The sequence below is a fragment of the Rhynchophorus ferrugineus genome, unplaced genomic scaffold (assembly GCF_030347505.1).
Source record: "Rhynchophorus ferrugineus isolate W39M unplaced genomic scaffold, kcgeb_rfMv2 rfM1, whole genome shotgun sequence".
Classification (NCBI taxonomy): Eukaryota; Metazoa; Arthropoda; class Insecta; order Coleoptera; family Curculionidae; genus Rhynchophorus; species Rhynchophorus ferrugineus.
This window is the reverse complement of record NW_027472580.1, coordinates 43,716,750-43,733,236: the sequence shown is the minus strand read 5'-3', so window position 1 is coordinate 43,733,236 and position 16,487 is coordinate 43,716,750. Positions and strand designations below refer to the sequence as shown.

At 29.6% G+C, this 16,487-nt stretch overlaps 1 protein-coding gene and 1 long non-coding RNA gene across 11 annotated transcripts in view; one reads left to right on the top strand and one right to left on the bottom strand.

Annotated features, from left to right (window-relative positions):
- Nucleotides 1-725: 725 nt before the first annotated feature.
- Nucleotides 726-16,487, top strand: part of l(2)gl (LLGL domain-containing protein l(2)gl) — a 32,958-nt gene continuing 17,196 nt past the window's right edge. For 6 of the 10 annotated variants that reach the window (XM_076419493.1, XM_076419497.1, XM_076419492.1 and 3 more), the window contains exons 1-2: nucleotides 799-938; nucleotides 1,160-1,259. In XM_076419493.1, coding sequence (XP_076275608.1) covers nucleotides 1,179-1,259 — 81 coding nt within the window. In that variant the 5' untranslated portion in view covers nucleotides 799-938; nucleotides 1,160-1,178. Of the gene's footprint in view, nucleotides 939-1,159; nucleotides 1,260-8,173; nucleotides 8,338-16,487 lie in introns of those variants that run through there. The other 4 variants (XM_076419498.1, XM_076419495.1, XM_076419494.1 and 1 more) reach the window with 4 other exon arrangements.
- LOC143193886 (uncharacterized) lies at nucleotides 12,592-13,770 on the bottom strand. The gene is made up of 3 exons (XR_013005127.1): nucleotides 13,488-13,770; nucleotides 13,119-13,440; nucleotides 12,592-13,044 (listed from the first exon to the last, which is right to left on the bottom strand). It is a non-coding gene; the product is annotated as an uncharacterized LOC143193886 (long non-coding RNA).

The following is a 16,487-nucleotide window of genomic DNA, read 5'->3' as shown; positions in this document are numbered from 1 at the left end:
AAGAACAACCAATTAACTAAAAAACATCTGTCATTTCCTTTACAACAAGCGGCAACCTTTGGTACTTGATAGCATTTGAAAATACCAAAATGTTTGCATTATAGCTATTTATTAATTCTTCAAAGGATTAAAAAAATATAGTTTATATTCAACAAAATAAAATTGTAAAAAGTAATATTTCAAATTAATCCACAATTGTGAATCGACAAGTGAAGTATATTGTTTCAGAAATATGTTAAACTTGAACGGAAATAATATAGCCTTAATATAACATACTTAAAAATATGAAACAACGCCTAGTGAAAATCATAAATATTTTATAACAACTATACCAAGGCGAAATATAGAAAACATCCTCAGTACTTTGCGATTAATAAGCTATAGAATTAAACTATTAATCAATTAGTATTAAATCGAACCACCAGAGGTAGACACTATAGAAAATTTGACGGATATCATATAGCAGGTCCCTAGTCAATTCAAATAAATGCAATGAAATTTGATAATGACTACATTGTGTTTATTCACCTAACAAAAATATAATTAAATTTTAAAATATTACAGTCAGTAAATATAAATTACAGTAGTGATCAGGTCTAAAGAATATAGATCATCATTTTAAATCAAAAAGATAGGAATAAAAAATTGATTCATATGTGTTTTTGAATATAAACTTAGGAAAGATAACAGATTAGATTATATCTGCCCTCTAGTGGAAATAGCAGTAGTTAGTTGAAATTTGATTTCACTCAATCGGTAAGCGTAACGTTCATTTCTTTTCGCAACCGCCTACTTTTTCAATTCTGCCGGTCAGTGACCAAACTACGTGTATTGTGGAGGTTTGGGCACGCTGTAGATAAAAAGTGCATAGGATTTGTTTGGTGTTCATATGAAGCTAAAAAGTGTGTAGTTTGGTGTTTTTAATTGTTTTCAATAAGGTAAAAACAATAGCCTAGTTATTTTCTTTACGGAATAACATACAGGCGTTGCCTTTAAAATAAAAACAAGTGTGGTTTTGACAGTACAACAGTCGTTTGTTTTGATTCTAATTTGAGTAAATATTTTCGGTTAATAAATAAAGATCCTTTAATCTATTCCTATTTTATTAATTATTTTATTGTTATGCATTTTACTTTACTGACTTGGTGCGTGTTTTCAGAAGAAGAATTGAATACAAGATGTTCAAATTCATTAAAGCCAAACCCCATCAAACCAGCGAAAGGCATAGACTACAAAAGGAATTATTCTCATATCGTAGGGTAAGTTTATTGTTACAAATTATATTTTTAAACTCATATCCCTAGGGTTTACTAATTAATCTTTAGGATGAAGTATACATAAACCATAAATAAGCTCATTATCTTTAGCTCAATATCTTATCAAAATAAACATTACTTGATGTTGATATAACAGGTGTTACTATGATCCTGTTATAAGAATAATGATATATACATTTTTATATTTAAATTGTTTTTTGCAAGAGTTGGTCTAAAAATTTAAGGTTATTGTATTGTTTTGATATAATTATTTTTATTAATATTAAATTTTAATATACTGATATGGGGTAATTTTCATTTTAAAAGTATTTCACGAACCTAATTTTATGAAACAATTACCCTATATTAATTTACTGCTTCACTTAAGGTACTTCAAGGATAGAAATGACTATTATGGTTCATTTAACTATAATTCTAGTAGGAGTTTTCTACATTTTAAATGATAATTGACATTATTATGCATGCACCAATTTGAATATTTTATTTTACAAAATTCAGATTATTTGAATAATTTTATGATCAAAAATTATTTTGACGTATACAGTCATCGGTTGTCTACATACATATTAAATGTTTTTGTCTTATTGGTTAATGCAATTAAGTAATGTATTTAAGTCTGTAATTGTTAACTATAATATCTATATTTTTAGCATAAGAGTATTGCGATTTAGAGTTTATTAACATAAATGACAACGTTACTGGGGTGTGGTGGTATTATATAACAAATATAGTCACTGGACATGAAATAAGTTGAGATTTACTATATTAGAAATAATTGGACACAGTTAATAAAAATATTTCAGGGAAATTATGCATTTATGTATTGTTTTTACTAGCCAATATTGAAAAACTGACAAATTTGTTAATTAAACTTAATTTTCTAAATTTCTCAAACTTACATATTCTTAAGCTTATAATATGTACCAAGATCATATATTTCAGAACTATATTTTATTTGTTGATAAGATTGTAGTTTTCGTTTTATCATTTAAACAAGTCGACGAGTAGAAAATAGAACGTAGAGTACTTGCATTATGTTGGGCGTATGACTAAGTACCTGTTAACGGTACTCTAACAGTTTTTCGATAGCTACCTTTTGATTCTCAAGCGCTGAGCTTACGGAAAGAGTTTTCGCCATGTATATCGTCTATCTTTACTACAGCGCAACGATCTTACAACGTACGCTTATAGTATTTGCGCACCTACGACTATGGCATACTTTATTTTCATGAGAATGATTGCTTGTTTTTTTTTTTAATAGAGAAAGTTACATTATCGCCTCAGTATCTGATATATACCTCATAATTGTATTTCGTTTTTATTTATAACGCCCCCTGGCTATTATTTTATTTTTATGTGATCAGCCTTATTTGTAGTTTTAATATTGAATACTAGTTTTGAAATTATATTATTATTATTAGTGAAACCCTGGCGGGTTTGTTATTTTTATATATTGTTTGTGAGCTCCAATGTGTTGTGAAGTCCAATTTATTTAGTACTGCACACTTAAAAAGTAATTATTGATATTTATATAGCCGTTTATAATGCGTTCTAAAAACTTGGGTTAGGGATGTTGTAAATCGTCAATTTAAACATTTCTCAAAGTACTAAGAGGATAGTTTAGCTGTCCTTGCAAAATATTTTTGTACTATCTCTCTTATTTTATATTCCTCGCATCATGCGCTATATAGATACATTAAAAAGGCACGCAGGTGCCCTCCATAATAGTTTAATTGGTGATTCAGTAAGTGAATAACAGAGGTCAATCATCTATTTATGCTCTTACTTTGGGCTGGTAAATTAAATTCTTTTTCATTACTTAAAGGCTATTAAAGACATTTTTCAAATTAGTAAATATTAAGTTTTATGATATTTGTTATCAGCGTATTATTTAGACTCAGAAAGAAACATTGTGGTTTTTACAGCTATTAAATCTTTGCAATTTTAGTATTTTCCAATACGATAGCTGACATTTCTTAAAAATGAAATTAATCATCTCTCGCTGTTTGAAAGTATACTTTATGTTTGTAATTCTAATCTCTATGTTTGTAATTGTAAAGTTTCGGGGGATACAATGTAATATCCGATAAGGAGTATTCATTACGCTAGTGGCTCCAATAACTAGGATGGTTAAGACCGGATGTCTTCTAAGTTGATCACTGGCCAATCGGTAAAAAGGAAACTAAGAAATTATTTTATTTATATGCATTTTAACGGATATATGTTAGTATCAAGTTTAAGCTACAACGAATAAAACGATACAAACATTTGTAAGTAGCTAATAAGTATGTGTTTTAGTACATTCTTCTCTTCGTATGAATTACATTTCTCAAAACTTAACATTAACAGAGTTATTGTTAATAAAACCCTTTGCAATAAAATATCATACTAGCAACAATTACCGTATTATATAAACTACAAGTTTGGTTAATATTATAAAACATTTTTTGATTGTCAGTAAAATAAACATTTACTCTTAAATATATTTTGGCATACAGCTTTTAATGACTTTATTAAATATTTATGAGAAAAATAACGAACAAATAATCTCAAACATGACCTGCCCAAAATTCCAAGTACATTAATCCATTCTAAATCGATGAGTGACAACATTGAATAGATACTTTATCAATACATTATTGATAATACTAAAGTATTGTTGAAAGCAAATGTTAATTATTATTATCTTTTTTTTACGTTATTTTGTCGTGTATTATTTTGTCGGAAGTCCGAAAAACTTGAGCTGTCTAATAAATGCACCCACTAATCCTTTTCTAATGATGCGCATTATATTTCTTATCAATCTTCGAAGGGTCTAGTATTCCGGAACTGTTATTGAAGTGGTAGTAAGCTTTAGCCTGAGTCATGCTGTTTGTAACCAAAATAACAAGTAAGTACGAGTCACATCTTGTGGTTTATAGTGACGAAGCTTAGGGAATATATTATTTGAAATATCGTTTGCACGGTGCTTCGTCGTTTATCAGGTGGATCAAGCGACAATTGATAATTTTTGGATGAGGTGGTTTTATTTTTAGTATTCCATAGCTCTCTTTGTTTTTTCGTTTTATTTTTCTCGCACCATAATAAATTAGCAAAATAACATATCCACGCCTAATGTACATAATACTATCTTTTTTTGTTTGGCTTTTTTTTTATTTTACTGTTCGATTATTCCAATAGATGACGTAAGGTTAAACTGTGAGACCGTGTTGATTTAGGATTAAAGAGAATTATCGTGAAGCATTGAACCGATGAGTTTTTTAGAAAGAATAACCGATAATATTGAAAGATAATTTTTTTATTTTGGAGAAATATTGATTAAATCCTGTAATATCAAAAATCGCCTGTCGAGTGTCTACTTCTCAGCTAATATCACACACTATACATCTGTCACACTAGAACTGGCGATCGGTCGCAAATCTTAAGGGTTGTTTGCTTCGTAACTGCAGTTAGAAGTGCACGGAGACCAGTTGATCATGCATCAACTTCATCGGTAAAGCCAAATATTCATGACTCCAAGCTAATGTTCTATTTTCGGTGGCATCATCTTAGTGTAGTATACTATGGGCTGCTAAAACCTAATGAAGCCGTCGATGGCGATCGCTGTTGACAAAAATTAATGCGTTTTAACCGAACAACAGTGCGCGATAAACAGCATGTTGCCTTTCCGCATGACAACGTCGACCACATGTTACAAAACCGGTAGAAACCTTTTTGGAAACATTAAAATGAAAAGTGGTATCCCACCCGCCGTATTCTCCAGACCTAATTATTACTTGTTCCGACATATGAGTATACCTGTACCGCTTCACTTCTTATGAAGATTCTAAAAAATGGATTGATTCATCAAAACTTCAAAAGACATCATTTTTTCAAGATGGAATCCGTACATTTTTTGAAAGATGCGAGATAGTAGTGGCTATCAATGAAAAATACTTTAAATAAAATACGTTATACCGGTTTTCCACAATAAAGCCTACTTTTTTAAATTCTTTAATACTAACTAATTTATTGGCTTAATATTTATATTTTACCAGATATATGTTCAGTAAACAAATTAGATCCAACATGTCACACGATAGATTCATTCATTACGAATCGAAGTAATGCATATTTTAACGGAATCTCATGTTTACTCATCTTGGTATTAATTAAGCGCTTATTTGTATGTCATTCAAATGTGAATCGGCTCTAGTGGCTAATATAATAACGACTTCAATTAACTTCAATTACTTTGTCACGTGTCCTTTCGAACATCACAAGTTCCTTGCATAACCAGTTCCCGACATGGCTGATAGCTCTTCCCAACGATGGGAATTATTTTAATTTAATTTGTATTTTCTTCTGTCTGCCTGGTTGTTCCTCGGCCTGTGTCGCATGAGATATGGTATAGGCGAAAAGATCCGCCGCGATGCAGTATCTTGTGGGAATATGTATTTTTCATAAACAATGAATTGATTTGTTATTCGCCGATCTCAACATGTGCATATATCATGAATATCACGTTTTATACGTTAAATTAAATTAGATATTGGAAATAATTCACAGCATTTTATAATAAATGACGTAGGTAATATAACATTCCGTTATTTACTCCAGCAATGTATTTCCGGGAAATCAGTTGTTAAACATTCATTTTAGTATATTTTATTTGTTTAAAGGCTAAATAGTAGCGAATGAATGAACCATCGAACATCGTGAACCATCGTCACAAAGAAGAAGTAGGACAATAACTAAAGATCTATACCCTCTACAATTAATGGTCTTGAGCTGTGCATTAGAGAAAACTTATTATTAAATTATTATTAGTTATTTATTCCACACATATCGAAGCAATGTCCAAATCGCCGGCTTGATTGGTGCAGTGGTCAAGGCGACAGGACGGTCCTCCTGCTGTTGCGATAATTGCGGGTTCGAATCATATTGGGACTGCCGTTGTGAATTTATGTCTGTGATTGTCCAAAAGGCAAAAGTCCAAAATCCGACAAGTAATATAATCAGCCATGCCAGTTACTAGGCGGTGTAAGACCTGATGTCTTCTGGAGTTATTTCTAAATTGGTCGTTCGCCAGTCGGTGGCTTAATGCCGAGAACCGTGATTCGGAGTCCACGTTAAGCAGTAGGTCTAATCCAGATAAACCCTAGTTGGAATAAAAAAAACTTACAAACTTATTAGGGGTTATTCCAGTCTAGAAATTTGAAACAATCGTTTTTTTCTCATATTTTCAAAACTTAACCCACTAAGTACTAACTAAATATAGCTGTTTTAGATATGCGGCATCAAAATAATCGGAACTTTAAACGCACTTACTCAATCGATTTACTTAAAATTTGGTGTGAACCTTCTTTTTACATTATTCTATCGTATCAAAGTAGAACTAACAAAATTTTAATTTTTACGAAAAAATTCAGCAGCCGTAATTTGACAAAAAAAACATTTATTTCCTTTTTTAACTGATTTACACTCATTATCACTTTTTTTTAATAAAAATAACATGAGAATTAATTCGAATACCTAATAAAAGACGTGTTATTAGATTTTTAAAACAACCATACAAAGACCAGTAATCGTAATGTTCTCTAATTTGCATTACGTGTTTGTTTATTACTGAAATATAAACATTCTTCGAATTCGACAATGTTACATAACAGCGCCATCATTATTAATAACTTGTTTTCGTTATTGAGCCTCAACTATTCGATCTTTTTCACTCAAGAATTTCATTAAGCTCGTCACATATATTTTATACTATTCAATAATTCCTTTTAAAATTTCTGTTATATGTAATGATATTTTAATGACTTTTAGACAAAAGGCTTCTAACAGTCGCTCATGTTCTAACTATGGGCTTGTATAAATTGTAGCCGAGTTTATTTACTCAAATTTCCGGGCGAAAGTTCTGATATTGAGGTGCTCCAAATCAGGTTATCATATCTGTATCTGTTAATCAATTTAAAAAAAACCCGAAGATGGTGCTTTATAGCAATTGGCGTTGTTAAAATTGTTTGGTTTTAATACATTCAGAACCGTCTCGATGTTTTCTCTCAAAATAATGATGTGGAGTGACTAGGACCTGGACTCTATCGAACTAATTTCTAGTAGTTATTAATAAATCACATGCAGATGCACAGGAAAATGATGCATCGAGATTTTTTTGAGGACATGGATTCTGTCACAACTAGCTTATGATAATTTAAATGTGACCTGATAATTAAGCGTCTTTGATTATATTTAATTATTATATACCACGCTACAGATTATGCTTAAAAGAATGAAAAATGAAATTTTACAAATCTAATTATGAAAAATTTAAAAAATTTCTGTAAAATCGCCAGCCAAAATCCTAGTTTTTATGATAATGACCGTATTATTACAATATCACTGTTACAGTTTACATTTAACTTCTAAATTAGAGCTCCGTCTTTGCAACCGCAGTGATTAAGGCAACAAGACTTAAGGTTGTTCTACTGCATCATTATTACATATTGATCAACTAATATTTACAAAAATTACTTAAAACCGTGATTGTAGTTTTGACACACATTAATCTGGCGCTCTTTATTTAATTTGCCATTTTCCAAAAATATTACTTGTTTTATTTCTGCTGCTGTATATACAGAATTTATAAGCTAATAGAATATAATATTAAGTTAAAATTGAATCCTGACGCATGTGTTGCATCTGTAATGTTAATTTTTCTAAATTATCTTCCCATCTCGTAATATATGTTAAGAAACCTTTTTAACATACTAAATTGCAAATAGCACATATTATCGGATTTTGTTGTTTTGTTTAATAGGTAGTGGTGTAAATGATTCAGCAATTTTGTTGAAAAATAAACATCGAATACAACTCGGGTCGTGTTAGATTGATATCTTTTGTTGTTTTACTTTTTTTTTGAAACTGATACTAACAAGATTTCCTAGGGAACTCTCGTAATTCGTATTGATATTGTGGAACAGATAATTTTGTGTTTTGATTGATGTGCGTATATAACAGTTTCGTGTAGTAATTAATGTATAAGAAGAGCGTAATTCGTGTATTAAATTTAGAATCGATGGCAAGTATAATTTTGCAATTTCTTCAAGTCCTTCAATGATATGCATTATATGTAAAAAAATGCTAAAATAAATTATATTTTATAACGTTATTTTTGTTTCATTATTTTATTTACTTTAGAATTTTGTTGTCAAAATAAACGAAAACTTAAATTTGTTGCGGCAACGTTGCATTATACATTTTGATAATTATTTTTGGCTATTTTATTTTAAGGACTATATTTATTTAAAAGCTTAACGTAAAGACATAGTGAGTGCTTATTTCAACTTTCTCACATTAGTTTAATTCAACGTTATATAGCGACTAATATTTTAATGTTGTTCATAAGCATACAAGCTAAATCAATCTGATCACTAAATCGAAAGAACAGAGTGTAGCGAATAAGGCTGGTATTAAAAAATCAATGGCAATACAATTGGCTACGATATTTATCGTAAAATTTATTCTCATCATAATAAACTACACCACAACTAACTTTTTGGACATGCATGGATATTTAGTTTCAAAATGTTAATGCGAACGGTGGCTTTGGTTCTTACCTTTGATTTAGATCATCATTTCATTATCGCCAATTTTTAATATATCTATTAAACATTTACAATAAAAAATTTTAAATTAATATTATAATATAATATTAATTTAAAATATTAAATTATTATTATTATTATTTCATATTAAAATCAAGTTTATTCCAACAAGTCATGACTTTGGACCACTATTTTTCAATTACACGTTCTTTTTCTCCTTTTTATCAATTAAAATTTGTCTGGATTGGTGGGACTTACGACTTGACGTGGATTCTAAACCGAGGTTCTCGGCATGCTGGCGACTTAATGGTTTAGAGACCATCCCAGAATATTTCCAGTCATATATGGTCTTGTTAATATCATCTTTTGTTTTTATCACACTTTTGTTGTATCATACAACATACCATTTTGTTTTTTACGATAACGGTGTCTCAATGAGATTTGATGTTAGTACAGTTAGTTAGCGAGTAGACGATTCATAACACTTAGTCCACACAATGGACACCAAAATAAACATGAATTGGTTTTTTGTATATATGTGCGTTTCGTTGAATCTCTACTTGTGCTTTATTTTGTAACAACACACACCGGTTGTATCCTTATTGAAGTAGTATTCCTATTAATGGCTACATTCATTAATTAAATATGAACACTCTTAAATAGGAAACATTCTAGAATTAATTTCTAGATTTTTAATATTTATAATAATAACAATTATATACGTAATAGTTATAGTAATAGCAGTTACACGATTTTAATTTGAAGGGACACTAAAGTCCACTTGATTAAAAAAATGAAGTTATAAGAGACTAGACAGACCTCATTTACACTAATCCATTGATCACTGAATTCAGCACAAAGTATTAGCTAAACCCTTAGTTAAATACTAATATTTAGAACTATATTAAATAGTTTAGTGAGAAAAACGCTTATCAGTAAATTTAAACATTCATAGGTATAAGTTTATAATAATGTCCAAAAAATTAAGTTTTTGGACATTATTATTGTACGTAGTCAGTAATATATTTCTCTATAAACTATTAAAAGTTACATAGCTAAATTAAATTGAAATCTTTGTTGTTTTACTGAAATGCGTATGAGCTCAAATTAATTGTCATATACATGTCCTTTATTTCGTTTATTTTTGCTTCTATTTAAAATTATTATTTACAAGTTTTCGGATATAACTTCACATTACATAACAAAAATATTACTAATTAGTAACAGTTAAAAGTTACTACACGGCAAAATATTCAAGGATTATATGTTCCTTATATTATTAAAGTAGATATTCTAAGAAATGCTGTGTAATAAAATGTTTATTAAAAATATTAATTATTAAAAATCAATTTGATCTTATCTTAATTTGTTTTTCCTTTTTGTCAATAACGCGTATCTTATATTTTAATTAAGTCGTTCTTCCAAATCGAGTTTTAGGTTTATCTAATACAAAAATCGCTTTCTTTTCAGCCCAATAATAATAATAATAATAGGAGTATATATTGCACCTGTCCCAAATGATAAAAAATTTGGGACTCTTGTACCATAGTAGTGACTTTCGAAGTGACTCATCAATAATGATTCAAGAATTACCGAGTGCATTCATTTCACGTAATTGATTGGATATTTAATGAATACAAGAATTTAACTTATATCCAATTGAGGTGTAAAGGAACTTATATAAAACGTATAAATCATTATAAATATTTTGTGCCAAGATACATTGATGTTTCTGATAAGCTCTAACTAAGTACGTGTAATCTATAGTCGTGGAACGTTTCCTCGGTATATAATTGAATTATTAATACAGTCTGAGTCATAACTGTTTAAACAATCGGGTGTGATAGTGAGGAACTAATAAATTTAAAAATTAACGTATGAGTAGTTTTTAACCTTTTTTATTTAAATGTTAAATAGTTACTTCATGTATACCATGCATTAAGTTCCGAAATATATACAGGGGATGGACAAAGTAATATAAACACTTGAACAATATTTAGTTGTTAATCAGGTGCTGAGCTACCATTTACTTTGAAAATAGTTGCAATTCTTTGCGGAGTAAATTCGTAAAAGATCTAAATAGTTTTTCACAAAATGTTATACTATTCTTGTACCAAAAAAATCGCCAATTGCTTCAATGATGTTAGAGTCAAAAACTCCTCATAAGCCTTGCAATATGGCTGCAATATGCTTGTCGTAGTAAGAACTCTGTTGAGGTTGAAGTAGTCGTTCGCTGTAATTCGACCAATGATGTGAATGGGAGGTTCAGCTGAATCCTCTATACATATATCCGACCGTTTGTAGGAAATAATATGAACGGTAATTCATGTGACCATACTACATACTTCCAATCATCAAGTGTTCAGATTTTATGATCGTTGATCTTTCTCAGCTTAACGTTGGCTACCGTTGAAAGGTTTTCATGAATGTTAGCCTTGTGGAGCTTCCGCCGTACTGTTTGTCAAAACAGTATTACTCAAGTTAGCATCACTCACTATTCCTCTTCCCCTTCCTCTTTCCTATCATTACTGTGGATACTGTCTCTCATTAAACATTAAACATTTCAGTTGTTTTTGTCACAGACGTTCTTAGTAACCAATTACCAAGAATTTGTCCACTTTCGAAGCCTGAGAGATCACACGTTTCACCGATCGCTTGTTCTAACCGTTGCATAGCGAAGTATTTAAACATATGAGTCGCATTATTTACACCGAAGCAATGTTACAAGCATTAAGATGTACTATACTCTATTCAAAACAGTGACACGCGTGACTTGTCAAAACGTCGCAATGTTGCCGCAGCAACTCTGAGTTGTAGTACATTTCAGCTCTGATATATAACAAAATTCTATTCTAAATAAAATAATGAAACAAAAATGTTATATATTATAATTTATTTTAACATTATAGCACATCTAATGCATATATTATTGAACTACAATTAATTACACAGCCAAAAATAATTTGTAGGTTAGAGTTGTTTTATTATATATACATTAAACTTTTTTCCACACTAGTATAGGTAGAGTTCAAGCGAGTTTTTTATGTACTGGTATCCCCCGAAGGCCTAATCCACCTAATTAACAATTATATATCTGATTAATGTATTTTACTTTCATTAGAGAGCATATTTATGTTTTACGCTTAGTTCTTGTTTCTCTCGATCCAATGTTTCCTTGTAAAGTCATTATGATATTACTATATTTCTTTTTAGTTTGTCCTGTTACTACCTGTATACATTTTTGTTGATAAAACTACATTTAATTACTGCATTCTCCTTAATATATTTGCCATATCTGCAAAACAGTTATTATTATTTCTCTCATACATTTTAACCAAACGTTCATGTATATTCTAAACAATAACACACATGCTCATAAAGATTTCACACTATAATATAATTTCCTACAATTAAAGTATATTAATTGTATACAGATCCTTTAGTTGTTTCCTCTTTCATCATCCTGTCTTGGTAATTGTGAGCATTGAATCATAAACCAACATTCATTAAGTTTTATTCAATCACTGTCACTTTCAAAAGCACTAATCAAGTTAATAACTAAGCTGTTATTTTTCCAATCTATCAAAAACTTGCTCAAAATTCTACCATTTGTCAATTTTTTCTTCAATGTGTCTAATCAAGCTCACAAAAAACCGAAGGTGTTATTTTCGACAATGCCTCTTGCCATAAATCCAGATAGTTCTGGTTTGAATATCCTTCTCGAAGTGAATGTCTATTGAAATACCCCATATCAACTCAATTGGATTAAATATGCACTGATAGGGAGGAAGACGTAATACTCTATGGCCATAACGCTCAGTAAGCTGATCTACCATGTGTCTTTACTAGGCTTATTTCTAAAAAATATTTACCGAGTAACAATTTGAAATAGTTCATTCATTAACATGGTTTCCCCGAAAGTTTATATACTTTAAGCCATTCCTTAATTGCAGCCTTTGTTGATTCACTTGTTGAGATTTTCTCCACCAGTGTACTATGATATGGTGCTTTGTACATCACAATAACTGATGGTTCCTCCAAGTTCTTTAAAAGCTGAGTTTCAAACTACTGCAAAAACAAGTTATGGTCATTTCTCCATGGTAGGCACCCTTGAACTTAGAGGCACTAATTCTGCAACAGGAATATAGCCATTCCTGTTTCCAGCATGAAGAACTATAGGTCTGCAATGAATTATTAATAGATGTTATGACTAACAAAACCTAATCAATAGTTATTCCAACGTTTAAACGTTTACCTTTTTTCATCAACTTTTATTGTCTTTACACTATATTTATTATCATCTTGCCATAGGCGACCCAATGTACCATTCTGAAATATTTATCTCATTTAAATATATAAATTGATATAATAATTCTTCTTTGATTTTGTTATATGTTTTTAAAAATTGTATTCTTTTAAAAGCAATCTCTGGAAGTTTCATTAAACGCCTTCGTGGGTTATCTTTACACCACTTAAATCCTTATTACCCAACAGTGTATGAAGGGATGTTCTACATCTCTCAAATAGCTGTATATGTTTTGACTTTTTATGGATACTTTCTAGACTAAAATTTTTTTCTGAAATAATTGTATTAAATTATGTTTCGATTGAAAAAACTACTTACTGTTTTTATACATTTCATATATCTGATCAGCTAACATCAAGCTGATCTTGATTCGTCACCTGTTTCGCATAAACATGGTCTCTTTTTGATGAATTTAAGGTTATATTGTTGTTTACAATTTATTAAAACAAAGCGTTAAAACAACGTTTGCCGGTAACAAAACCCGTAATTGTAATATTTTGAATAATTTTTCAGACATTTGACAAACGGACAACTTTTGCAGGCTCTTTCGGTTCGAATGTTCGAACTTCTCTAATAGCATTCTATCTCTTTTTAAGTAGAATGAAATGAGAAGGATAATATTATCTGACTGTATAACGAATTTACAACTTTCGACAGACACATATTTATCATGTGTGTCACTACTGTTTTGATTGGTCATATGCGATAATATTTAATCATAAATAAGGTTTGATAAAAATTGAGGGTTTTTCATTTAATGATTTTCCTTGAAATACATGTTTTGTTTTCCATTTATAGGTTCTTAATCGTTAGGGTCTGACGTTTTATCTTAGCTTATTATTTACACAGTATATTGATTTATATATTATGTTATAGATAAAATATTCCATTTCGTATAAAATCCCAAGATTCACGCGTACTTAATTTTGTTTTGTGGGTTAGTATTGTATCTTCTTGAGTGATTATAATAGGAATTCATCCACATTTTACTTTTTGTGTGAGTTATGACAGGGGATGTCATGAAAACATTCTTCCTCAGAAAAACAAATGGTCAAACAACAACAATTAATAGTGTTTAATTATATAAATGTAAGCGACATGCGGTACCAACAGCCCAACATCTACTTGGGAACTATCTACTGAAAACATTCGAAACAGTCGATAGTCGCAAAACAGCTAATAGTCAAAAAACTAGTAACTATTACTATTTTCACTCAAATTGTCGGTTCGATTGTTTTTTTTACCAACTTTTTGCTGTATAAATTGAGAGAGGAAAGGACGGAGATAACTGCTTGGAGCAAGTAATTTAAACGTACTTATATTTTCCAACGGTAATATAAGCGAGAAGGAGATGTACATATTCCTTCACGTACAAACTTTAAAAAGAAAAGGAAGAAAATAATCACTGAATACTATTCACGTGCAGCTTATAATTTCATTGTAAACGAAATAGAATTACTTTTATATTTGAATGTTCTATGGATTTGTAATAGGGAATGGAATTTTTCTACGGAATGGAATAATACTCCACAAATGTTTTACCGTATTTTAATATGTTAATTGCTATTTTTAAATAATATACTATAATAATAAATAATATAGCAATAGAAAATACAATAAAACTTAAACAAAAACTAAAAACTAAAGATGTACAATAACCATAAATACTAAATAAAAGTTAACCATATACCTAATCATGAAAAAAAGCTAATCCATGACATAATTAAAAATGATCTTACAATAACTACTGGAGCTTTTTTAAATAAAGTAAATGCTTTATTTATTATTGAACGGAAATATTTTGAAACAAAAATCGAGAGAATAATCGAAATATTACCTATTATTGCCATAAAAACAGTCAAAAGTATTTTACTATTTATCATTCCCAATTTTAATCTTTTTACCCAATTACATTAACATTCTTGAAAAATATCGTTTCATAATGCTGCTATATTAATATACAAGGTTATTTATAAACAAACTACCAAAAAAATCATAAAACTACATATATTACATACGAAAATAGCGACTGAAAACAGTCGACTGACACAGTCACCGGTAAAAAGTAGTAAAATCAGACGAACCTAAAATAGCGACTGAAACAGTCGATAGTCAATTTCAGTCGATAGTTCCCAAGGCTAATAATAACATTAACTAACATTCATCAATAAAATAATATTCATTCGTGCACCTTTAATCTTATTTTTTCAAGTCTAAGGTTCTTTAAAAACAACATCTTATTTGTTTAATCGGGATTCTACTACTTTAATTGAACTTTATTTTAAAAATATTCTGATCATATTTTCACATTAAAAAGGTATTTCTTGGTAAAACTGGTACAATATCTCAATCAAATTATTTTTGATCATTTCATATAATTTTTTACCCAACTAATAGTTTAATAATTGTTTACATTAATGCGAATGTTCACCATTAGATCTCGTTGATAAAAATACATTGAAGCACCCAACACTTTGATAGTTTATTAATTTTTCAACAAGGAACCATTATAAAATGGACCAATATTAGAATCAGCGGATATTTACTAGTAACTTTGAAGAATTGGTTAATAAAATGATAGAATACAGGATTATTCTTATTACATAATCTTCATAAAAGCATTGTCTATTAAAACGATAAAATATTAATATTATGAAAATAAACCCAACATCTGAATAAATTTAGTACACAAAAAGATATCTAATATATCTGGGGAATCATCCGCAAGCAAATTCTTCAAGAATCTTCTTCGAAATTTTGTGGAATTGGATACACTGATTTCCTTAGGGATAAGCCAGTATAGTGCAAGAATATTCTGCACTACCTGTTGAAACATTTAGAGACCACCAATTATCCGCATAAAAAGATAAACATTGTTAGAACTGTTTACAATTAGATTATTTTGTAAATCTTCTTAATATAAGGATATTCATTTTTATTTATTATTCCATCTACGTGATTTTTTAATTTTTGGAGTAAAAAATATTTAATCCTGAGTCATCTGTTAAAAAAAACTTGACTGCTGTTACAATACAATTAAACGTAAAAGGTATTAGGAATAAATTTCATTGTCGAAACCTAGATAAAAAAAAAGGCCGTGTTATTTTGTTTAGTATCGGGTTCTTCGTGCGTTCGAGTTGAATTACCGACATCTTGAACGTGGTAAAATGTATGGCTGTCTCAAATTACACGAAAACGTTTCCTATCATTTGATCCGTTTCGCTTTAAGGAAGCCGTGCTCGGTCTGTCAACTATATCAGCTTCTTCCATCCAATGTTATTTAAATTTTCAAATAATGTATTTTAATGTTATGTTTGT